This window comes from Canis lupus, chromosome 10 (assembly GCF_003254725.2).
Source record: "Canis lupus dingo isolate Sandy chromosome 10, ASM325472v2, whole genome shotgun sequence".
NCBI lineage: Eukaryota > Metazoa > Chordata > Mammalia > Carnivora > Canidae > Canis > Canis lupus.
The window spans coordinates 20,570,678-20,595,029 of record NC_064252.1 but is presented as its reverse complement, the minus strand read 5'-3'; the positions used below and the strand labels follow the sequence as shown (position 1 = coordinate 20,595,029).

The 24,352-nt window shown below is 51.0% G+C and overlaps 1 protein-coding gene across 2 annotated transcripts; it reads left to right on the top strand.

The window, feature by feature from the left end:
- Window positions 1-2,985: 2,985 nt before the first annotated feature.
- GTSE1 (G2 and S-phase expressed 1) lies at window positions 2,986-24,040 on the top strand. Of its 2 annotated transcripts, XM_025456323.3 has the most exons (12): window positions 2,986-3,130; window positions 3,476-3,570; window positions 10,470-10,527; window positions 10,630-11,254; window positions 13,496-13,666; window positions 14,326-14,452; window positions 15,992-16,378; window positions 19,177-19,249; window positions 20,962-21,201; window positions 22,221-22,425; window positions 22,884-23,096; window positions 23,570-24,040. In XM_025456323.3, the coding sequence occupies exons 2-12, from the start codon at window positions 3,549-3,551 to the stop codon at window positions 23,651-23,653; spliced, it is 2,205 nt and encodes a 734-aa protein (XP_025312108.2). In that variant the 5' UTR covers window positions 2,986-3,130; window positions 3,476-3,548; the 3' UTR covers window positions 23,654-24,040. The 2 variants fall into 2 exon arrangements, with proteins under 2 accessions (XP_025312108.2, XP_048971192.1); XM_049115235.1 differs by lacking the exons at window positions 2,986-3,130; window positions 3,476-3,570 and adding an exon at window positions 7,205-7,330.
- The last annotated feature ends 312 nt before the right edge of the window (window positions 24,041-24,352 follow it).

The window sequence follows — 24,352 nt, the reverse complement described above, 5'->3', positions numbered from 1 at the left end:
CACCCATGCTTGCTGTGACCTCCTCAGGTCAGGGATGGCATCTACCCCAGCACCACCCAGCACACAGCCTGCACTGAGGACCTGTCAGTGGATGTCGGTGAATGAACTCATTAATGGATGCATCAAGGGGGCAGGAAGAAATGAATCTGTCAGGCAGGGATAGGACAGACGGATGAAGGGACTGTTGAGAGTTAGCAACAAGCTATTAATCATCGGTGCAGATACCAAGCACCTCCGATGTGCTGACGTGATACAGGGAGAGGAACAGGGAGTGGCTGTTGGGGACCCTCACCCCCAGCGGCATCCACAGGGCTGTGGGGACCTGGGCCATGTATTGCCACCCCCCCCCACCCCCACTCCCCAGCTTGGGTTGCAACAAGCCCATGGTTGAGTCAGGCAGGCGTAGGCCTTCAGACCCTTGACTGGGCACGGGCAGCACCAAACCAGCTAGTCTTCAAGAGGCCCTGGTAAGTGGAGGGAAGCTGGGAGCTCCCGGGCTGGTGGGCGCAGCAAAGCCAGGCTGCCTGAGGATCAGCAGGACCCCAGAGAGGCAGCTGGGAGAAGATGACCTGACCCGGTGCCCTCTGCGAGCCCCTCGTTCCTGGACTTCCCGGTCCCTCGAACCAGTAAATTCTCCTCTTTCTAAAGCCATCCTGAAGCTGATTTTGTTTCTTACAACCCAAAGGCTCTGATGGATACCTGCTGCTGGGATTTGCACATGGGTCTGCTTGGCACCACCTTTCTTCCCTAGCTTTTAAAGATTTTTTGTTGTTGTTGTTTTTAATTCATAAAGACACACAGAGAGAGAGAGAGAGAGAGAGAGAGAGAGAGAGAAAGAGAGAGAAAGAGACACAGGCAGAGGGAGAAGCGGGCTCCATGCAGGGAGCCTGACATGGGACTCCATCCCAAGTCTCCAGGATCATGCCCTGAGCTGAAGGCAGCGCTAAACTGCTGAGCCACCTGGGCTGCCCCTTTCTTCCCTAGTTAAGCAGGAATCTGAGCTAAAGACCATTCATTGGGGTGCCTGGGTAGCACAGGTGGGTAGGTGTCCGACTCTTGGTTTTAGCTTGGGTCATGATCTTAGGGTTGTGAGAGGAGTCTTGCATCAGGCTCCATGCTCAGCGTGGAGTCTGCTTGAGATTCTCTCCCTCTCCTGCTCCTCCTCCTGCTCCTGTGTCCTCTCTTTAAAACAAACAAATCTTGGGATCCCCGGGTGGCTCAGCGGTTTAGTGCCTGCCTTTGGCCCAGGGCGCAGTCCTGGAGTCCCAGGATCAAGTCCCACGTCGGGCTCATGGCATGGAGCCTGCTTCTCCCTCTGCCTGTGTCTCTGCCTCTCTCTATGTCTATCATGAATAAATAAATAAAAATCCTTTAAAAAATGTTTAAAAAAATAAAACAGACAAATCTTAAAAAAAAAAAAAAAAGACAATGGAATTCAGAAGAGACCCCATGAACAGACTCAGGCGGGAAAGGCAGGGTCCAAAGGACCCAGCACATGGGAATACCATGGGAAGCCAAAGGCTATAGAGGGAGCCCTTTGATAGAAAAGAGGTTGTTGGTGATGCCAGGACAAGACAAAGGGGAAGCAGAGGGTAGGCTGGGCTCCTTCCAAGCTGCTAGACTCCCCCCGGCCCCACTACCCACCTCCTGCCTCTTCAGTATCCAGCTCCCACTCTCTCAACTCTTGCCTGAGGCCCATCGGTGGGCTGGGTGAAGTTGGGAGACATCAAGTGATGAGACCCACACCTTGCCTTTTGGGGGTTCAGTCTCATGGGGAGCCGGATCAGAAGTGGAGAGGGGCACCTGGTGGCTCAGTGGTTGAGCGTCTGCCTTCAGCTCAGGGCGTGATCCTGGAGTCCTGGGGATCGAGTCCTACATCGGGCTCCCTGCATGGAGCCTGCCTCTCCCTCTGCCTGTGTCTCTGCCTCTCTCTCTCTGTGTCTCTCACGAATAAATAAATAAAATCTTTAAAAAAATAAAAAGTGGAGAAGGGCCAGAACAACATGGGGTGACTGGTGTGGATGCTGTGAAACCAGAGACACGGGAGTCCAGATGCCCGCCAGCCTGGAAGGCTTCTTGGCATAGGTCCTGGGCCCAGGATGACTGCCCCCTGGACAACTCTCCACCCAACCTGCCCCCAAATAAAGAGCTCATTATCCTCTGAAAATGGTGCTCTCCCTCTGGAGTTCAGACCTTCCCAGAGCAGACCGTATGGGGGCATCCCAGGCTCCTCCTTCCTACCTCCCCCTACAACCACCAGTCCCGGATGCCTAGAGCAAGGGCTTAGGGACACTGTGTCCTGAACGGCGCCCCTCATCCCCCCTACCCCAGGCCATGGGGTGGGTATTATACCTGGCTCCCAGTCTAAGGCTCAAGTGAGGTCAATCTCAAGCTGCCGCTGATTGACCCTCTCGCCAGTCAGTCCTCTGTGCCGCTCAGATCAGGGATCTTGCTCCAACGTGTGCATTGTCCCGTGCAGACCCCCCCCCCACAGGACCCCACGCACCCCTCCAACGCACCCCAATTGCCCGCAGGACGCACCCAGCTCCCCAGCAGCCCTGAAGCCCAGGGCAGGCTTCTGTGCCACCTCTGGCCATGCTCAGGCCACCACTCAGCTTGGCTTCCCCTGCTGCAGGGGCACACAGCGGGTCACCCCGTGCGCTCCCCGGGGCAGGGCCCCCGCCTTCCGCCCGCATCAGCAAGCGGCGCGCGCTGCTTTACAAAGCAGACAGGTGCACGGACGTCGCTCGGCCTTCCCATCGATGCCCTAGCTAGGAAATGAAGTCTGTAGCTTCACAGATAAAGAGGTGGCATCGGAACCGTGTCCCTCCGCGCGTGACGCCGAGCCTGCGGGACACACTCGGGCGACGCCCGCGGAACCCAGCGGGAGCCAGCCTGACCCTGCGCATGCGCAGCCCAGCCGCGCGCGCGGAGCCAGTGCGCACGCGCGCCGCGCCCCTCCTCCCCGCGGCTCCGCCCGCAGCCCCCAGGATGCACCGGGCGCGGTGACGTCGCGGAGCGCCTTCAAACCGGCCTATCGGAGGCCGGCGCCGCGCCGCCGCGCCACATTTAAATCCCGGGGCTGGGGAGGGGTCGCCCGGTGTCGCCGTCGCTCGGCTGGGGGTCGCCGGTAGGTCGGGCGGACGGTCGCGGGGTTCCCTCGCGCATCCGGTCGGGGCTGCCCCGAGCGCGGGGGATTCCGTTGTGCCTGTCCGCGGGGTTCAGGGCTGATCGGGCCCCCGGAGCGCCTGGCCTGGGGGCGCGAGGCCCCGGGGGGGCTGGGGGGTGGACGCGGAGGGTCCCGGCCTGCAGCTCCCGAGGCCTCCGACCGCCACTGCCCTCCGTGACCTGGCCGCAGCCGCCTGCGCCCTGTGCCCCCGCCCGGCCTTGACCCGGGCGCGGCGGACCTGGGGGTGGGGTGGTGGGGGGCTGGGCCCCGACACCTGCTCACCTACTGGCCCGGTCCTCCCCGCAGTGGCTCCCTGACAGCCCTCCCCGTGGAAGGAGGACACCTCGGAGGGCCCTTCCGGCAGCCAGGAGAAGCAGAGATGGATGTTCCCAAGGAGGACGGTACGTGCGTGCGGCCGCAGCGCCGTGGTCCAGGGAGATGGTTCGGTGAAGGTGTGGGCCGAGCTCACCGTCCACGTCTTCAAGGGGTTTGCATCCATCTAGTGTCCTTAGTTTCCAGTTTTCTGCCTCCCCCCCCTCCTCCCTCCCACCCAGTTCTAGACTCTTCCCACCCCGTCTTGCTGTGTTCAGCCAGTGCCGAGAGCACCCAGATACCGGAGGGGTCGGATGTGATGTTTTCTCTTTGTGTTCGTTTGCTGGTTTCTGCTCGCTAAGAGTTTGTGCAGGATCCCCGTGACTCTCCTGTCTGGCTTGAGCGTCAGCGTGAGAATGCAGCCTCAGGAAAATGAGTGTAAGGCCATATACTCTTACTCCCCTAAAGCCTTTTGACATCCTCGTATCCTTTGCTCCTCACCACCTCGGAAAGGCGGGGGGACTGGGTATCCCTAACACTGAAGCCGCCCCCCCCCCAAGCTTTGCCAGTTTGATCACTTGTTCATTGTATCTAGAAAGGTAAATGCTGCTGCATCCTTTCTCCTTCCTGTTGTTTCCTCCCTTTCAAGTACCAGTCCCTTCAGTGTGCATGCAGAATCCCTGCTGCTGCTCTGGAGGACTTCACCCCTAATGTCACCCCCTCCCCGTCGTAGCCTTATTTTGTGCCGGTCCTTTTGCTCCTGCTCATCATTGGCATACAGATGCAAGTCCTTCCACCTCTCTGGCTGGTTTATCCATCCCTTTGCAGGCTCCTCTTCCTCTGTTGTCTTCTGAAGCTAATCCTCCCCAGGACTTGGTCTGGGGTCTCTTGGTACACCCCCACCCCCACCCCAGGGCCTTTAGATATTCCCGCAGCTTTAAACTCCATCTGTTTTGTAGTGGTGCCCACGTTTTGTCTTGAGCACAGCCTTTGCTCAGAGCTCTGGATTCGTATATCCACCAGCCTCTTTGGCATCTTCCCCTTCATGCTCAATGTGCTCCCCCTCCCACCCCATTCTTAGCCTGCTCTTTGCCCTCTCATGGAAGTAAATGGCCCCTCCGTGTACTCAGCTAAGTTGTGAAGTGGCCATGTTCCTTCAGCCATTCTTTTTTTTTTTTTTTTTTTTTATGATAGTCACACAGAGAGAGAGAGAGAGAGAGGCAGAGACATAGGCAGAGGGAGAAGCAGGCTCCATGCACCGGGAGCCCGACGTGGGATTCGATCCCGGGTCTCCAGGATCGCGCCCTGGGCCAAAGGCAGGCGCTAAACCACTGCGCCACCCAGGGATCCCCCTTCAGCCATTCTTTACGGCTATTTCCACCTTCAGAATATATTTTGATCCATCTGCCTCTTGACAACTCCACCCACCAGATGCCACTGCCTTGTGCTTCAGCCACATTAACTCACCTCCACCTACTTGTGCATTAACTCACTTCCACCTACTTCTGCATTTGTGATTTCAATAGACACACCTTCTTCTTTGCTGATACTCTACACAGCAGCTAGGGTAACTTTTTAAAAACACAAGTTAGATCATAACTCTTATGCTTAAAACCTTCCATAGCTTCCTCTTGCACTTTGATAAAATAGAAGCTCCTTGTCATGGCTTGCAAACCCTCCAGGATCTGGCCCCTACCTGTTTCCACTTCCTGCAGCCTCTCCCTCAGCCACCTAGCTGCCCCCCCAAAGGCCATCAGTGCCTTTGGTCTGTTTGATCTTCCAGGCCAATACGTGTACATTGTCAGCCAATTGCCCCTTTTTTCATAGCAGATGGAACCCTGTGCTCCATCTTGGTTTTGGCACCGATTTATCTTGATCCTTGTATATCAACGCATGCACTGTTCCTGTTCTCTTGTACCTCTGTAGTGGTCCATCTTGGTGAGGGGACTATAATTTCTCCCATCTGCTGTGGGTGTACATTAGTTTGTGTCCAGTGTCTTGCTTTTTCAAATGCTGCTGCACCCAACAGCACCATGACTGTCTGTGGGATGTACTCACGCAAGTCTCCTTGCTGGGCCAGAGGACATGTGTACTTCTCTATTTTGTAGGTGTTGCCTGGGGACTCTCAGGACAGCTAGACTAAGTGATGCCTTCCCCAGCAGTGTATGAGTCGTCCCTTTCCCCACAACCTTGCCCACGTTTTACCACCTCTTTGTGACAATCTGATAGGTGAAAAGTGGAATCCTGGGGTTATTTTTGTTTTATCAGTTATTTTATCTGTTTATATCCTTTGTTAGTTCTCCCATTACATCATTTGTTGTTTTCTTAGCAGTTTGTAGGCACTGTTCATAAATGAGCCCTTTGAGATGTGAGCTGCAAATATTTTTCCCTGCTTATTGTTTTTTTAACTTTGCTTGAGGTGATTTTTGCCATGCAGAGATTTAAAATTGTTTTTTACATATCGTACCATCAGTTTTTTATGGCGTCCAGTTTGGCGTCATAGTTAGACTTCTTTTCCCTAGATTATAAAATAATTTCCTCATGGTTTTTTCTTGTTCTTTTTTTTTTAATTTTATTTTAAAGATTTATTTCTTTTGAGTGAGCTAGTGTGTGCGCATAAGTCGGGGGAGAGGCAGAGGGAGAAGGAAAGAGAATCTCAAGCTGATGCCACATTGAGTGCAGTGCCTACTCAAGTTCACAACCCTGAGATCCTGACCTGAGCTGAAATCTAGAGTTAGTCACTCAACCCACTGAGCCACCCAGGCACCCCTTCTTGTTCCCTTTATATATTTTTCCCCTGAGGGAAAATATCATTTATTGAATACACTGTTTCCCCCTTTAATTGATGTGCTACTTTTATGATATACTAAGTTTTCTTTATATCCATCTTGCGTATATCTTGTTAGGTTTATTTTTTTTTATTTTTTATTTTTTTTAATAAATTAATTTTTTATTGGTGTTCAATTTACCAACATACAGAATAACACCCAGTGCTCATCCCGTCAAGTGCCCCCTCAGTGCCCGTCACCCATTCACCCCCACCCCCCGCCCTCCTCCTCTTCCACCACCCCTAGTTCGTTTCCCAGAGTTAGGAGTCTTTATGTTCTGTCTCCCTTTCTGATATTTCCCACACATTTCTTCTCCCTTCCCTTATATTCCCTTTCACTATAATTTATATTCCCCAAATGAATGAGAACATACACTGTTTGTCCTTCTCCGATTCACTTACTTCACTCAGCATAATACCCTCCAGTTCCATCCAGGTCGAAGCAAATGGTGGGTATTTGTCGTTTCTAATGGCTGAGTAATATTCCATTGTATACAGAGACCACATCTTCTTTATCCATTCATCTTTCGATGGGACACCGAGGCTCCTCCACAGTTTGGCTATCGTGGCCATTGCTGCTATAAACATCGGGGTGCAGGTGTCCTGGCATTTCACTGCATTTGTATCTTTGGGGTAAATCCCCAGCAGTGCAATTGCTGGGTCGTAGGTCAGATCTATTTTTAACTCTTTGAGGAACCTCCACAGAGTTTTCCAGTCAGCCAACTTACTTAAAAAAAAAAAAAGGTTGCCATTTTTTTTCATCATTTTCCTCTGGCTACAACCTCTCTCTCACTTTAAGCGTCTTGAAAGAATCTTCTTAAATCACACTCTGATTCTTCAAAACCACCATGTTGTATTTCTCCCTGCTCAGCACAGGTGACACCCGCGATGCCTCCGCCGACCACCACGAACCTCCCTGCCGTCGAGGGAGGGCGCGCGGCCTCCATGCTCTCAAACTCCTTGGTGGTTTCCTAACAACCAGAACGCGAGCCTCAGGAGCGTGTTGTTAGGTTTATTTATAGGTATTTTTGTCCTACCTAATCTTTTGTTAGGCTTTGTTCTCAGGCATCTGCTTTTATCCTTTCACTGCTTGTAATAGTATTCATTTGGTTTTCTTGCATCTGTAGTCAGAGCATCTGTGCACTGTGATACTCTTACCTCCAGATTTTTCCCCTTGTCTCTTATTGGTTGGTGTACTCAGAACAGCATCCCGGCTGTCGTGACAGCAGACATCATGGCCATGTGCCCGGCTTTCATGGAATTTCCTCTTTAGATTTCCAGTAAGCCTCATGCTGGTTTGCAAGTTAATTTACACAGAGATAGTGGTTTTGGGTGCTGTTTATCAGTATTTCCACTTTTTTTCTCCTTCTTTCTACTTTTTTTTTTTTCCTCCTGGGTAAATGTTGGAATTGTACTTGCCCACCCACTTGAATTTGGATTTGGCTCAAGGGACTTGAAAGGTGGCCAGTGAAATGGGAATGCTGTGATGATATGTGTCACTTCTGAGTCTGTAGGAACTAGTATGGAGTTTCTTTAGCACAAAGACCAGGCTTCATCAGCCTGTGTTGTGCAGTGAGGAGGATGTGGAGCAGGGCCCAAGCCTCAGCAGATGTAGATTAAGAGTGAGAAATACACTACTTGAGGTTCAGGGCTTGTTGTTACTTCAGCGTAAGTTAGCCTGTCCTGACTGATGAGGTACATTTGCTCCTGACTTTAGAAGGACTGCTTCTGATCATATCCCATTAAACCTAATTTAGGCTTTTGGCTGGAGATAGATACTTCCTTGTATGACCAAATGTACCTGTTATGTATCTATTACTTTTTATGAAGGGCTTTTAAGATCCACAAGGTATGTTGCATTTTTTCATGTCTTATTAGCATAGATGGAAATGATGTAGGGTTTTCCTTTTAGATCTAGCAATATAACAATTACGTTATTAGATTATGTCAGAGTAAGTCATCCTACAGTCCTGAAGTCCTGAAACAAACTTGACCTAGTCATGATATATTTTTCGTTTAATGTGTTGGTGATTCTGTTAGCTAATAATCCTATTTAGGATTTATGTTATGAACCTGGTCTGTAGCTTTCTTTATTGAGCTAATTCTAGAGGTTTTAGGTATGGTTATGCTTGCTTTGTAGAAGTAAGTGGAAAGGTTTCTTTTTGTATCCTGTGGAGCAGTCTAAATAGTTTCGGAATGATACATTCTTGAAAGATTTGTCAGAATTATCCTGTGAAACTATCTGGAACTTGTGCTTTTTTTGAGGACAATAGCTCTTGAATAAATTTGTGCAGTTTTTTGTGGTAATTGAACTATTAAGTTTTTTTCTCTCTTCTGGAGTCAGTTTTATAAATAAATCAACTTAAGTAATTTAAATACAAAAATAGTGTTTTCTAGAAAATTATGCATTTCAGCCAAGTTCTTGGGTTTATGTGCATGGAGTTGAGCAGACTAGATTATGAATCTCTTAATTCCCTCTCTCTCTCTCTGGTTATTTCTCTTTATTTCATTTGTGCATTTGTGCTTTCTATTTTTTTCTTTATTGGGTAATTAAGAATAATTGAAGTGACTATTTAGAATCTAATTAGGATATTAGTATATTTTAAATTTTCATAATTTTAATAAGTATGCTGTATTGTTTATTAGGATCAAATAAGACATGATTTGTTAAAGTGCTGTATAAGCTTTACGGTATGGAATAACTGTTCAGCATTTATCGATAATTATTTGTCAAGTATCCAGGCCCCTAGCTGGACATTAAGGGAATTTGTGAGAGCATTAGACATTTTCTGGCTTGGAGGACCTTACAATCTAGTTGGAGCTTCAGAAGGGTAAAGGGACATTTAAGGAACAGCAAGACAGCACCATGACAGAGGTCAGGTCTAGGTGATGGGGAGGCCCTAGAGAAAAATGGGTGTGGATGGGGTGTTGGAGCTAGGGGAGGGAGCAGTTGCCCCATGAAAGAAATCCACTAATGGGTGGTGGGGTGGGGTGGGGTGGGGTGGGGGGCTGAGGTTTGTTAGAGGGAGTCAGGCCTCCAGGCGGGGCTGGTAAAGGGACTGTAGTGGAAGTGTGGATAAGGGGTACAAAATGCAGTTCCATCTGGGGTTTCAAGGTGGGCTCTAAGAGGAGTTGCTCGTCAGCAAATTCCTATGGAGTCCCAACTGTGCATTTGAATAATTCTGGATTTGTTTTTGAAACAAAAACAGGTGTTACGTAGTCTGTAAGCCAGGAAGTTAAGTCGGACGGACGTGAAGCAGGTGGTCTTTTGAAAATGGTCTGTACCTGAAGATGACTTATCTAGCCTTGAAAAACTAGTTGAATGACTTGGTGATTGCATTTTAGATAATATTTTTAAGATAAGGACTTGGATTTATGGGTCAGCTTAGCAAACAGAATTACTGATGCTATTTTAAAAAGAAAACAAAAAAATTTAGATAATCTAGAGCCCTCTATGATGATGTGACTATTAAGATAGTGATAAGGGGGATGCCTGGGTGGCTCAGTGGTTTAGTACCTGCCTTTGGCTCAGGGTGTGGTCCCAGAATCCTGGGAACAAGTCCCACATCGGGCTCCTAGCGGGGAGCCTGCTTCTCCCTCTGCCTGTGTCTCTGCCTCTCTCTCTGTGTCTTTTATGAATAAATAAAATCATAAAATAAAATAATGATAAGGGGACACCTGGGGGGCTCAGTCAGTTAAGTGTCTGCTTTCAGCCCGGGTCGTGATCCCGGGGCCTCAAATCAAGCCCCACGTCAGGCTCTCTGCTCAGTGGAGAGTCTGCTTCTCCCTTTCTCTCTCTCCCTCTCCCTCTGCTGTGCTCACTGTCTAAAAAATAAATAAAATCTTTAAAATAAATAAATAGGGGATTCCTGGCTGGCTCAGCGGTTTAGCACCTGCCTTTGGCCCAGGGCACGATCCTGGAGTCCCTGGATCAAGTCCCACATTGGGCTCCCGGTATGGAGCCTGCTTCTCCCTCTGCCTGTGTCTCTGCCTCTCTCTCTCTCTCTCTATCATGAATAAATAAATAAAATCTTTAAAATAAATTAATAAATAATGATAAGGGGATGAGGTTTTGTCATTGTTTTTATAGCTGTAGAGACTGGTAATGTTTTCTCTTTGTTAGCCCCAACCCTCAAATAATGCTGAACTCTTTCCCCACAGACATTCTTCTCTTGGCTGATGAAAAATTTGACTTTGATCTTTCATTGTCTTCTTCAAGGTAAACAGAGCTGTTTTCTTCCTTTGCCTTGGGTTTAACCACATTCAATAAAGTCTTTCATTTAAATGCCAATGTCAGTAATAATCCTTTTATTTAAAATAGTGCAAATGAAGATGAGGAAGTCTTCTTTGGACCCGTTGGGCATAAAGAAAGATGCGTTGCTGCCAGCTTGGAATTAAATCATCAGATTCCCAAAGAACCTCTTTTGCCAGCTTCGGAAAGTCACTTCACCTGGAGTCCTCTCACTGGGGAGAAATTTGTGGAAGTGTATAAAGAAGCTCACTTATTGGCCTTACAGATAGAAAGCAAAAGCAAAAACAAAGCAGCCCAAGAGGTCACAGCTGAAGACCTTTGGAGCCAGGGTGTGGAAAGATTTATACAGGAATCAAAATTAAAAATAGACCTGTTTGAGAAAGAAAATGAAATGAAGAAAAGCCCCAAGTCGCTTAAGAGGGAGACATATTACCTGTCAGACAGCCCCTTGGGGGGACTGCCACTTTCGGGAAACCAGATCCCCTCAGGCATGGCCCTGCCAAGCGCTCCTGTCCAGACTAGCCTCGCCCGGACACAGGGACCCCCACGGTCACCCTGCCCTTCTCTGCCTGTGAAACCAAGAACTGCTCACCCTCCACACCAGGCGGGGACTCAGAAAAGGGTCATCAGCAAATTGGTGCCACCCCGAGCTTTGTCTTTTAGAGGGAAAAACATTCATGTGGCCCCAGAGCAGGTAGACACATCCACATACCAACACGTCTGTCTGGAGAGCTCGGTGCTCCCTGGCATTTTAGCCCTCTCCGTTTATGGTTCTGATGGAAACTGTTACGGGGAGAAGCTGTTATTGCAAATGTAGTTGTGCTGAGGGCTCAGAAGCGTAGGAATGGCAAGTCCTTTCAGAGCAGGAACAGCATGAGAGCTGGGCTTGGGGTGGATATGCGGGGGCAAGGGCTGCCTTCCTGTTGTGATGCCTTAAGAACACCTCCTCCTAAATGCCATTTGAAATTTTTCCGTTTGCTTGTTACAACACTGGATTTTCTACTCATTAGGGACTTCATTTGCATTGACAAGCAACTTCCAAAAATTCCCCTCCTGGAATAGCCACCTAGTCATCTTGAGTAACTGTGAATTTGTTTAGATCACTTTCCTCCCAGGAATTAAACAGATGAGCTGTCCTTGGAAGTAGCAGTGGACAGGCGGGCCTTTGGGGGTACGGCTAGCCAACTCTGAGGCACTGGGGTTCCTGGAGGTTCACGGGGCAGGGCACTAGGGTAGGGGAAGGTGCCAGAGGGCAGCTACTTCCAAGCTTTGCTGATACATCTCTGCTTAGGGGAGGAAGCTCCTATTCTGAGGAGAGGCAGACAGGTTGGAGCCTCCGTGTGCTGTTTCTCAGTTCTGATGCTAACCGGGGCCCCAGGCCTCCATTGTCTGAACCAGTTACTGAGGAAGGTCTGGGTCAGTGCAAACCACCCAGCAAGGGCCTGGGAGCTTCTTTTCCCTCTACAAGCACATCTCCCAAACTGACTCCCCGCTCTCAGAACCCAGAACTGATCTGAGCTTAAAGCTTGTCTGCCACACTGAAACCTGGACAGGAGGCACGCTGGCCATCACTTCCCCTAAGTAGCTGGAGCCATTCCTTTTTTTTTTTTTTTTTTTTTGGAGCCATTCCTTTAATCATACAAACTCCTTTTGCTGGAGACCATTTGGATGTACATTTCTAAAAGCGATGTCTCTAGAATGCAAGTGACGTGGATCTTATTGTACTGTGTGGACCCAGGCAGGGATTTGTGTGTGTGACAACAGGTGGACTCGGGCAATAAAGAAACTCGATATTAATACATAGTATAATGTGGATGACCCTTGAAAACCTGGTTAGTGAAAGCAGCCAGACACAAAAGGTCACATATTGTGTGCTTCCATTTACAGGAAGGGACCATGATAGGGAAACTGTAGAGAGGGGAGTGGGTTAGTGGCCAGCTAGGTGGGGAGGTTGAGGGGTGCAGAGCGACTGCTAAGGGCTAGCAGTTTCCTTCAGGGACAACAAAAATGTTCTCAGATTGATGCTGTGACCGTGCTAAAAACCACTGACCTGTATACTTCTAAATCGTGAGTTTTATGTTACATGAGGTATATCTCAATTTAAAAAGTGCTATAAAGAAAAAAGAAAATTAACTGTTTCAGTCCTGTGACTTTATGAGCTGCTATTGCTTCTTATTAGCTGTCCTCGTTATAGAGGGTTATTTATATAAGCATAGGTTGGTTTCATGAATGCCCTTGTATCTATATATGTTAGAAATTTATTCTTTGACTCTGCTGTCCAAAGAAAAATGCCTTTCAGTACTCTTCCAAGATTTATTATAACTGAGCAGCATCCCTGCTAGAAGGAATGACCTATTTATTTATTTATTTATTTATTTATTTTTTAAGATTTTATTTATTTATTCATGATAGTCACACAGAGAGAGACAGAGAGGCAGAGACACAGGCAGAGGGAGAAGCAGGCTCCATGCACCGGGAGCCCGATGTGGGATTCGATCCCGGGTCTCCAGGATCACGCCCCGGGCCAAAGGCAGGCGCCAAACCGCTGCGCCACCCAGGGATCCCAGGAACGACCTTTTAATGAGTGATTCCTCTCCATACAGCATTTAAAAATTTTTGTTACTAGAACCAGTTTCCTCATTATCATCCTTAAATAATCCTGATTGAGGAATAGCTTTAGAGGATCTCTCTCCTGTTAATGATCTGGCTCGATATTATTTTACTGTTTTTAATGAGAAAGCAAGTGCCGTCATTTTTGTCCATGGTAATTTGGTGGCGGAAGTGAACTGCTATATTTGCTTCAATCTGGTTGCTGAGTCGAGGAATGTGTATAGCATGGGGAAGACGGTGCCTGCAGTTGCTCTAAATCGAAGCTTTGGTGTGTCTGTACTTTACTAAAGAGGGCAGTTTTCACATTTCATATTAAAATTTTCAGGCTATGAAAAGGATACCAGCTAGTCCTTCGGGTATGAAAATCCTAAATGAAAAGGAATCCCACAGGGATGTGCCCCCGGACAAATCCAGTGCTGCCCAAGAGCTTGCCGGCATGCCAGCTGGTGGAAGCCACTTGGTCCAAGGCAAGCGATCGCTCCCCGTTCCAAACAAGGTGGGTCTCACCAGGGCTGCGGGTGGGCATGGCCTGTGAACAAAGGGAATGAAGGAGCAGCGATGTATACACGTAATGTGTCTTTGATGAAAATCAAGTTTTAGAAAGGTTGAAGTGGCATCCGTGAGAGGCGGCTTGATGAAAGGCAGAGAATGCGGCCTGGTGCGCGCCAGGGCTCCATGGGCTGAGGAAGGTCAGCCTCTCTGCGCGTCTGTGTGTCTGTGCTGCTCCCCGCTTCCCTCACAGACGAGATGGGATGTCAGGGCTCGGACACACAGCTCACAGATGATCGCCCTCGGCTTTGCTGTTTATTTTCTGGTGTTGTGGTTAAACTGAGCTGTAAGAACCGCTGATGTACTTGTTAAAATCGCTAGAAACTGTGCCCTACAGCTGTGGACTCCTTTAGGGAGGCGGGGGTGGGGGGGTGGGAAGATAGAGCCCAGAAGCCTGCATTTCCGCAAGTTCCCAGGTGTTTCTATGCAGGGCTTTGAAGACTGCACTTGAGCAGGACGGCTTGGACTTTTCCTTTGAATTCAAGATGACAATTATTAAATTATTAAAAATTATTTTAAAACACTATTTTTGCATAAAAAAGTAACAGGTGGATAATGAACTCTTTGGTGACTCTTTTTTTTTTTTTTTTAAACATTTTGTTTCAGTTGGGCCTGAAGAAAACCCTGTTGAAACGACCTGGTTGTGCTGGCAGTCTTTCGAGAAAGTCCTCTTCCTCAGGGTCCGTTTCAGCTGTGATTTCCAACGTGTGTGCTTCTCCGGCAGCCGGCAGAGGTAAGGCCGGTGGGGCTCTCCGCCCTCGGACCCACCTGTGCCCTGGACCACAACTGTGTGCCCACTCTCACTTAGACTCTGCAGAAGGTTCTGGAGGGTTTGCTGTGGTGTGGAGGGGGGAGGGGGGCCACTGTGTCAGGGTCCCTGCCCTCACCATGCTCCCAGTCCTCTGAGGAGAGGCGCTCTTAGCAGGGGCTTAGTTGAGGGCGGCTTGCAGTGCCAGAGCTGGTGTTAGGCTCCGGGTGCCTGGGACGCACAAGGACGCTGAGACCAGCCTGTGGACATGTAATCAGACACAGGTTTTAAAAATAGGACTGTTCCAAATAATTTAGGGCACGTGACCCTTTTAAACTTGGCGTTTATTTAATCCCCACACCCAAACCGGATTCAATTCGGACTATGTGGTCGTCTTAGCGGGCCGAGGGCGCCATCTAGTGGTAGAGGGGGAGCCCTCCAGTCTTCCCTCCAGGGAAGAGCCCTTCCAGCCCCTCAGGACTCCCTGCTCAGGCCTGTGCTGTTTGCTGTGGACATGTGTGTGGAGTTTGTTCGCAAACTGTGAAAAGTGTTAAGTCTGGAATTAGACTGATGATATGTGCAGCCCCGACTGCCCAGTGGTGGTGAAGAGAACTGAAGTTTCCATCAGCGGACAGACCGCAGGACGGTGCCTCCCTCTGCAGTGCTGTCACGGGCTCTAGGAGTCCTCCAAGGCCTGTCCTGGCCTCTCTGACACACGGGCCCTGAGTGGGGAAAGGAAGTTCTGTGATATGAGGGGCGGTGAAGTCGGTGGCTGCAGTGGTGCAGGACATGGGCACGATTTGGGGATTGCTGCGTTCCTACCTCCGATAAGGGCTGAGACGGGCGTTGAGTGGGCCTTATGGTGTGTGTGCGTAGTCGGGGATGGCTAGGTCAGACAGGACAGCGTTGGGGAGGAGCACTGAAGCCGGAATGCTATGGCGTCAGCCTTTCTCTTCGAGTTTTTCTGCAGGAGTCCTCCCGGGACTGACGTCTGTGTGGGGCATAGCGGCACCTGAGTACTTTTCACCCACGTCTATCTTCTTTCTGTTTTAAATAGTGCCCATGATTGCTATGGCCCAACCGCCTAGCATTTGAAGGAACCGGCCAGGAATGACTGCCCCTTCTCTTCCGGTCCTCCCCTGCACCCTGACCAGGGGGTGGGGCATGTGACGACACTGTCCACTTCTGGCCACTCAGGGTAGAATGTCTGCTGTTGACAAAATCAGGGAAGACGGGAGAGATTGAAATCACGTGTAGTTACATACATACATCTTGGTAATTGTGTCTAGAGTCAGTACCTTAGAGCACACTCAGCTAAGCTGTGCGCAACTTAGCCTGTCCTGTGTTTGAGGACGTTACCTGATGGGCATACAGAATGTTGCTCACGGGTCCTGTTTTTCTCATATGGAAATCATCATGGTCAAAATAATCTTCACTTGAAAACTCCTTAGGTGTTAAGTAACTTCATAATTTAATAACAACATAAACTTGAGCGATAACCAGATTTTGTGTCTCCTCTTCCAGCTAGGTCAAGTGAACCTGCAAGTGTTCCTGCGGGTAGTCCCCCGCTGCCATCCAACCCCAGCCAGTCAGGCAGAGCGGGACTCGCCACGCCTCGGCAGCCTCTGCAGACAGGCCCTGCGGGTGCATCCTGCAGGCAGAGCAAGTGGGCCACGGCGGCTGGGGGAACGGCGGAGCCAGCCAAGGCACCCAGCCCAGCGGCTGTCAGCAGAGCCGGGACGCCGGAACAGAGAGGCCCGGGGCCTAGCTCCTGCTCCAGCTCCAGCTGGTCTCAGCCTTCTCAGGGGAACACAGCCAGGAGTACAAGAAGGCGTGACTCCTACCTTCAGTGCAGGACGTGGGCCATGCCCACGCCGACAAGTCAATTTAAGATACCGAGGTTTTCTACTGGTAAGGAGTGGGTCATTCATTTCTCATGTTTTTAAAATATTGAAGAGATTCTATGTAAGGTTTTCCAGAAGTGTTTGTTTTGGTGATGCTGGTGTTTTGGCTTTCTTTTTCCTTAGAGCACTTTAAACGTGTGGTTCTAGCATCTTCTAGCTTGTACCATTTCAGGCAAGAACTCGGTGGCATTCTTATCTCAAGGTCCTGTCACCGATCCTGCACTGCTCTCAGGAATTCCTGTTTCTTACTCTTTTCAGCATTTTGATTATTATGAATTTCGAAGTGGCTTTCTTTGGGTTTATCCTTCTTATGGGTTTGTGAGCTGCTTTGATCTGAGGGTTAATACTCGTATTAATTCTGGAAAAAATAAACTTGGCTATTCTTTCTTCAGATTTTTTTTTTCTTGCCTCCCCTCATTTCCTGGGAGTCTAATTACAAGTATTGCCTCTCGTGGTTTTGTACGTCATGAAGGCCTGGTTTCCCCACCTTTTCTTCTGTTTCAAGAAAAGGACGTTTCAGGTCCAGACTTTCTCGGTGGTGTGTCTAATCTGCAGTGAAGACCATCTGGTTAATTTTTTGTTTCTGACATTGTAGTTTCCCCATCTTTGTCCTAACAGTGTTTGTTTAAATTCTTGAACATATTTATGTTGGTTGTTTCAACCTCTGTTTCTTCTAACGCCGTCTTCCCTGTCATATTGGGGTCCATTTCTAGTGACTTTTTCCCAGGTGATGGTCACATTTTCCTGTTTCACTTGTTTATTTGATCCTCTGTCAGATGGTGTAAGTTCAGAATTTTTGAATATCTGGGCTTTGTTGTCCTGCTTGAAGGAGCTGAATTTCGCCCTGGAAGGCATTTAAGTTGAGGGTCAACTTGATCCTTTTGAGGATTCTTTTGAAGCTTTGATGGGGCAGGTGTCTGTAGCCTTTACCCTCGGGACAGGGCGGCCCCCCTTCCAACACGTGGCCTGCCCGGGTCCCTGCTGAGCATGCCTTGTGCTTCCTAGGTCTCCATTCTGGCCAGTGGGACATGGGGGTTGCCCAGCCGTGTGCGAGCAGTGGCAGTTGTCCCCGGTGGCCATCTTCATCTTGGCCTTCAGAGTCTCACTGCGCGCTCACTGCTGTTTCCTGCACAGCCAGGGACTGGGGCTCCCTTCCCATGTCTGGAGCTCTGCCTCTATAGCTCCCACCTATCTAGCTCTGCCCCTCAAATTCCAGCAGCCTCCATTCCACTCCACTCCCCAGCCAGTCCGGCTGGCTTGGCCTTTCCCTGCCTGTGCCGGCATGCTGTCTGGTACGTTAATCTAAAAAGTGTGTAAAATGTAGAAGGCTGTACAGAGCAGACTCAAGGGAAAAGGTGGTTGTAGCTGCCCTCAAGAAGATGTGCTTCCCAGGCAGCCTGACTGTTCCGAAGTGTTCCAGCAGCGACATCTGGCACAGGCAGCCTTTATGGCCCTGAAGCCTCCTTTAGAGAGCCCGGGCTTCCTCTGTCTTGTTCTGCCGTGATTAGTTCCTCTTCCTCACGCTCTTGTCTGGCTGCTGCAGCGCCAGCCTTCTCACCAGTCAGCAGCAGGGATGGGCTAGGTGAGGAGGAGCAACAGTACTTACTGGAAGTTGTATCGGCCACTTTCACCTATGTCCCATCGCTCAGGCCTTGGTCGTGTGACTGCTAACCTGCCAGGGATGCTAAGACGTGCTGTCTTCCCGCCTCGCTAGTTTCTTACTAAGGAGAGGAGAGTGGATGTCGAACAAACACTAGCAACCTCAGCCAAGTTAGTGAACGAGGGGAAGGGGAAGAAGAGGTGAGGGCTGACGGGCAGCCACAGGCCAGCTCCCCTAGAGCCTCGGGACAGGAGTGGTGCGGAGGGATTCTATGGGGCAGGGCTGCCGGCCTCGCAGATCCCTCCCCTCAGGCATGAATGGAAGCTGGGGGAGCCAGGCGGAAGCCCTGCTGTGATGGGGAGAGAGATCATGGTCTGGGGAGGGGTGACAGACCTGGGAGATGGAAGAGCGTGCGGCAGCGTGGAGGGGCCTCTGCGGGGCACCCGACCATCAGGCGAGGGCTGGAGGAAGAGCAGCCCCGGCACAGCCCCCGGGCCCAGTTTGGACCCGTTGAGTGTGGGGTGCCGCAGGGCTCCGTGTGCCATGTTGAGCAGGCAGTTGAATGTGTGAGTGTGGACGCCGAGGGAGAAGCCACGGCTGGAGCCCATATTTAGGATCCACGGCAGGGAGCTCAGTGTGTTTGCTGGAATGGCTGCTTCGAGGGCAGCCCGTGGCTCACGCTCTGTTCCGCCGTGTTTGCTTCCTTTCTTGCCAGGTGCCCAAAGCCATGGCGTGCCTCTGGCCACCTTTCCTCCAGCTGCGTTGTGTGCAGGTCTTGTCGAGCTGCAGAGGCCACGGGATATGTACCAGTCCTACCAGTCCCACCACTGCTCAGCAGCTACCCTCTGCTGCCAGTTCCGGCCCCTTCACGCACCTCCAGCTCTTCTGAAATGGATTCTCCTTCCTTCACAGTGTCTGGGACAGGGCTGTCTCCCTGGGTCACACTGTTCCCATAGTCAGTGCTGGCGAGGCTGGCGAGCCCGCACACTGTTCAGAGCGCACAGCCCTGCGACTGTGGCAGTGTGTTCCCTGTGTGGTTGCGAGTGCTGGTGATGACACCAGCTGTCCTTGTGGAGGGGACACGGGCACAGTGTGAACAGGGCCCTGCCGTCAGGCCCTCAGTGTGTGAGGGGAGCTGCCTGGCTGGCGGCTTTGTCACTTGCTGCACGTGTGACTGACCACACGCACATCCTCTCCTGTCTCAGGTGAGCCCCGAGATGGCACAACGCCCAAGTCCCATCGGGCACAGAGGCCGCAGTCCTGCACGTCGGCGGGAAGGTGAGGAGCCCCGACCACCCTCGGTTTTACTCTTAAGGAGGGACCTGCTCATCACCCAGAGGCTTCTCAAGCACATGTGGTGACCCACAGCCTGACCACATGTGGCCTGAGCCCCGGTCTGTTGGGTTGTGGCCTGAGCTCCCGAGGGCCAGTGTCCCTTTACATTCGCCTTGTGATAGTCACAGACTTGTCGCCTGTGTCGTGACATGCCGATCCTCAGGCCCGACCTGGGGTGGTGGCAACACCCACCCTCACAACTCTTAAAAGGGGACTCTCGTTTGTGCCACGGGCAAAATCCCTCTAGACTGGGTTTTGAATCCCTGCTCCACCATCCCTGGTCTGTGACCTAGTGTAAGTGTCTGGACGTCCCTGACCTGCTTTCCTCACCTGTGCAGGGTGAGGGAGGGGTGGTGCACACTCACCACAGCAGGTACTACAGTCAGGACACGCGCATGCATGCACGCGAGGCCTGGGCCAGTGACCACCGTTACTGCCACCTGCTGGGGTCAGAGGGGCCCTGTCCCAGCACTCCTTCGTTCTGCATGTCAGCTGGGAGTGGGGACAAAAGTGAACATGCTCAGGCTGGGCAGTAGCGTATCTGGGGCTAGGGTGCAGCTGGGATGGGAGTGCTGCTTTGCATGGGGCTGGGATGGGCTGGGAGATAAGACACCAGCATGGGGGCCCTAATGCTGGCTCTGCCACAGACCAGCCTGCACTCTGTGAATCTGTCCGTGGCCCTGGGCTTTCATTTACTTGAGTGTAAACTTGGGAGGAACCTCATGGGTGGGATCGGATGTTCCCCTTACAGCATTAGCCATGCGGAGAGTCTCCCACACCCACAGCCAGATGGCCACTGCCTGCCTTACTTTACCCCTGGGCCTCAGTCCTCTCACCTGTATAACGGGACAGTGGTTCCTACCTCCCAGGGTTACCTTGAAGATTATATTTGTTTGTGTTTTTATCTGTTCTCGCTGGAGTTCAGCAGTGGTTCCAGAACCTTGCAGAGAACGGCTGCTTGACTTAGAGCACCCCACCCTCCTGCCCTTGGAGTGATTTTGTTCTTCAGTTAATATTAAAGTTTGTTTTCAGACTCTTTTGAAGCACATAAAGATTGTCTTGAGTGATCCACAGCCCTCCTGTGGGCTGCATGTTGGTAGGATGTCCTCGACTCCTTTATTTTAAAATAAGCAGCTGGCTCCACACAGATGGGCGGGATTCACTTGCTGTTGAAGCCACATGTATCACCAAGGGTGGAAGGAGGGATGTGTGAGAAATAAGCAGCAGGTACCCTGATTTACTCATGTGTGCTACCCCTGGGGTGTGTGAACGTGCTTGCGAGCCCAGGCAGGCCCCACTGGGGGGTCTGCATTTCCTTATAGAAATACCGACGCCATTAGAAGGTGACTTTCAGATGTCCTTGGAACCTCTCGTTCCATGCGTCTGTCCGGCACCACCTGGAAGGGCCCATCACATTTGATCAGAACCTGCGAGAAGGATGGAGAGGCCACTCATCGAGGAGCCAGAAGCCCACACCGGGGCCTCCCTGGGGGCTGGCGGCAGCCCTTTCTTCCCAGAGCAGACCTCCAACAGGCCTTGCGGGCTTGACTCTTCTACGTTGAAATCAGGACTTTTTACCATATTAGCATATTGGCTGAATGTTTTTTTTTTTTTTCCGGTCATGTCTGCTGAAGACTCCAATTTTGTTTTTCCAGGGTAGTTGTGCATAGCACTCCTGCTAGACGCTCATCAATGGTGGCCTCACAAAGCCTTGCAGGCGGTACGAGGACCCCTGTGAGTACGAAGTACATGTCAGCCCTGCCCACACCTGCCAGGCGTCGGCTCTCTGGCCTTCCGCCGGTGACCCCCAAAACCATGCCCAGAGCTCTGGCTTTGCCTCCATGTATGTCTGCTTGGCAGCTTTCTTCTGAGCCCCAGAAAAAATCTTCTGTGAGGTAAGAGTTTGTTAAACCCTGCAATAACTTTGTCTCCGATTCCCAACACCCCGGGTAGTTCTTGCGCCAGAATTTTGCCTCGTCTGGTGAGCGAGCCCAGAACCAGCCAGGCCGAGGTTCATCACGTCTGCTCAACGACAGCCACAGGAGCCGTCGGTGGCTCTCCGAAGCAAAGAGGGCACCTGCTTGCTCTGCCATCACAGTCCTCACTGAGCATCCTACCCCGGGTGGCTGCTGGCCTGGGCAAGCAGGGGAGCACCTGCCCTGATGGCCCTGTGTTGGGCCACGGCCTCTCGTGGGGAGGAGCCTTTGGGGAGAGGGTCTGTAGATCCACTCAGATCCAGAGCTCAGGGGTCTGGTTCAGTCTTTGCGACCCAGTACCAGGGAGAGACCCATAGTCTGGCTGCTAGGGTCTTGGCCAGGGCTGACCACACTCAGGCTTCCTGAGAAACAGGCTCTGAGCAGCTGTTCCACCTGCCTCTCCCACCTCACCCGCCCCTCCCGCGTCCCTCTGCTCCGGCCACGCTATCCCCTCACCACACGGTGGACGGGGCTGTCCTGGCCATCCTCTCCGCCTGGAGCGCGCCACCCCTCCACAATTGCAGTCCATGTTCGAGGGCCAACCTCAGGGGCCTTTCCAGAAAGCCTCACCTCCCCACCCAGTCACTCTATTCCATTTCCCTGCTTGATTTTCTTCAGAGCATCTCTTCTTACTGCCTGAGTGTGAAGTATGTATTTGTCCTCTTACCAGACCCCCAGGAAAGGGGCCCATGTTGTCAGCAGGCTGCTAAACTTTTAAAGCCTAAAGGACCTTAGAGACCATTCAGTCCATTTATTTTAATTCACGAGGAAGCTTGAGGTCCAAAGGGGACTTGCTCACGCTCAGCGCTGTCACGGGTGGAGCTGGGAGGAAAGCCAGCCTGCGTCCCTCCGGATGACATGCCACCTCTAGAATGGGAATCCTAGAGCTAACACTTCGAGAAGTCCCCTCATGAGGTTTTCGTCTTTGTCTCCGGCAGAGCTGCACTAACGAGGGAACGCCAGAGTGAGGCTGCCTCTGAGCATGAGGACTCATCACCTGACAAGCCTTCCTCCCCTCTGTTGGCTGTGCCACAGGCACTTAACTTTTCTCCAGAAAAGAGTGACTTTACTTTTTCAAAAAGTATCAGCTCAGAAGTAGTGCTGGATGTGGCCCCGCCACCTGGAGATAGGCCTGCTAGTGAGGTACTTGTGCGGTCCTGGTGAACGGAATCTGCCCCCAGAGCCGTGTGCTCACTCGGTGCCATGGCCCGTTGCCCCAGGGCCTCTGCTGCTAGCCATGCCAGAGATGGAGTGAGGCTCTCCCACCTCTAATGGGGACGGAAGCCACACCCCAACCCCTGTTTGATCAGAAGGCCAGGGCTCAGAGGACAGGAAGTAGGAAGGCACAGTGGGAGGGTCTCTAGGAGCTCCAGGGTGGGCTGTTGGACGTGGCCATCCTGGAGCTCCAGCTCCAGAGGGAGGTGGACGTGGGTGGGAGTTCTGTGGGGGGTGGCCAGAGTGGAGACAACTCTGTCAGCACGGGCACACCACAGCCAGCCCTTCCCCCCGAGAGGCCCACCCTTCCTTGGGTTTCCTAGGTTTCCTCAACGTGGTTGACAGAAAGATGCTACAAGTGCCTTTAAACTTATGTTCTCGTCCAGACTCTTCTCGTGGACATCAACCTGGATCAACTTGCCATCACTCCGAAAGCTGAAAGCACAGCTCTCGTCGACCACCCTCTCATTGACTTTGGCAATACTCCAGAAGCAAATGCAGCTCCAGGATCTGAGAGTAGACCTCTGATCGACCTGCTGATAAACACTCCAGACATGAACAAAAACACGGTGTCCAAGCCTCGCCATGAGGTGGCACAGGTGAGAAGCAGCAGGAGGTTCTGTGTTGACCTCGGCCTCGGGTGGTCTCAGTTCTGGGTTTGGTCCTCATCCCAGGGCACCTCCCGGGGACCCTTGAGAGTGGCCAGTGGGGCTTCTAAAGTGATATGGCTCACGGCACACTCCCTTGGTGGCGTGACGTTTGAGCAGCACCCAGTCCTGCTAAGGAATCCTGCCCGGGAAGCCCAGAGATCTCTGAGGCCGGGGGTTGCATTGCCTCCACCCTAGGGTCCCTTGGTGCCTACTGTGTGACGGGAGCACACATGTTGCAAGAACTCAGGTCTTCTGTGTGGCATTTCCTCTTTACAAATTCTTAGACGTGACGGTTGCAATGTCAGCGGGCCTGAGCCACGTCAGAGAGGGCTCGTGGGCAGCCGGGTCCTCGGGGAGCTTACGGGCAGCCGGCAGGGGCAACATGGCCATGCCACTCACCTCCTGTCTCTTCTCTTTTGCAGCTGATAGACTTGGCTTCTCCTCTGATCCAGCTGAGTCCCGAGGCTGACAAGGAAAACGTGGATTCTCCACTTCTCAAGTTCTGAGTAGAATAGTCCTTTACATTTTACTCTTTGTTAAGAGAATGGCCAGTCCTAAGGTGGTTTTCAACCCTTAGAAATAAATTTTAGGAGAAATTGTACTGGGGGGAAATATCAGACCTCAGTAGTGGTACTGTGCCTGGGGGGGGGGGGTGTGCGGTAGGACTGGGGTTTTGGGCTCCTGAGACCACTGCTGCCTGGCAACTACCCCTTCTCTGCCCTGAGGACCCAGCAGGAGCATGGAGTTGTAATCGCTCCAGATGAAGAATTTTGTTTTGAATCTTTTGTATGTAAAAAGCAATTGACTATTTTTAAAATTAAGTTTGTATGAAAAGTTAAATATTCTAGATTTTAAGTTAAATTGTAAAATAAATGAAAACGTATTGAAGCACAGCTTGGTTTTTAAGGTTATCTTGATTTTTAAACATGCGTTAACTATTTTTATTATTATCGGATTTAGGTTATCCAAACTGTTTCCATAAGTGATTTTCAAAATTAAGTATGAAGAAAAATTGTCTTTTTTTTTTTTTTTTAAAGAAAAATTGTCTTAAATGCAGACCCCAGGCCCCACCACCCAGGTCTGCAGCAGGCCTAGTAACCTGCACTTCCAGCGCACATTCAGGGCCACACCCAGAGGAGAGGCTGCTCCAGAGAGGCGGGGGCCAGGCAGAGGGAGAGGTGTGAGACCTGGGGCCGGGTGGGGTG

Excerpts from the sequence above, each read along its gene's own strand:
- GTSE1 (XM_025456323.3), top strand. The coding sequence starts at position 3,549 with ATGGATGTTCCCAAGGAGGACG. Across the intron at positions 13,667-14,325 it reads CGCTCCCCGTTCCAAACAAG|TTGGGCCTGAAGAAAACCCT; the intron begins GTGGGTCTCACC and ends ATTTTGTTTCAG. Across the intron at positions 14,453-15,991 it reads TTCTCCGGCAGCCGGCAGAG|CTAGGTCAAGTGAACCTGCA; the intron begins GTAAGGCCGGTG and ends CTCCTCTTCCAG.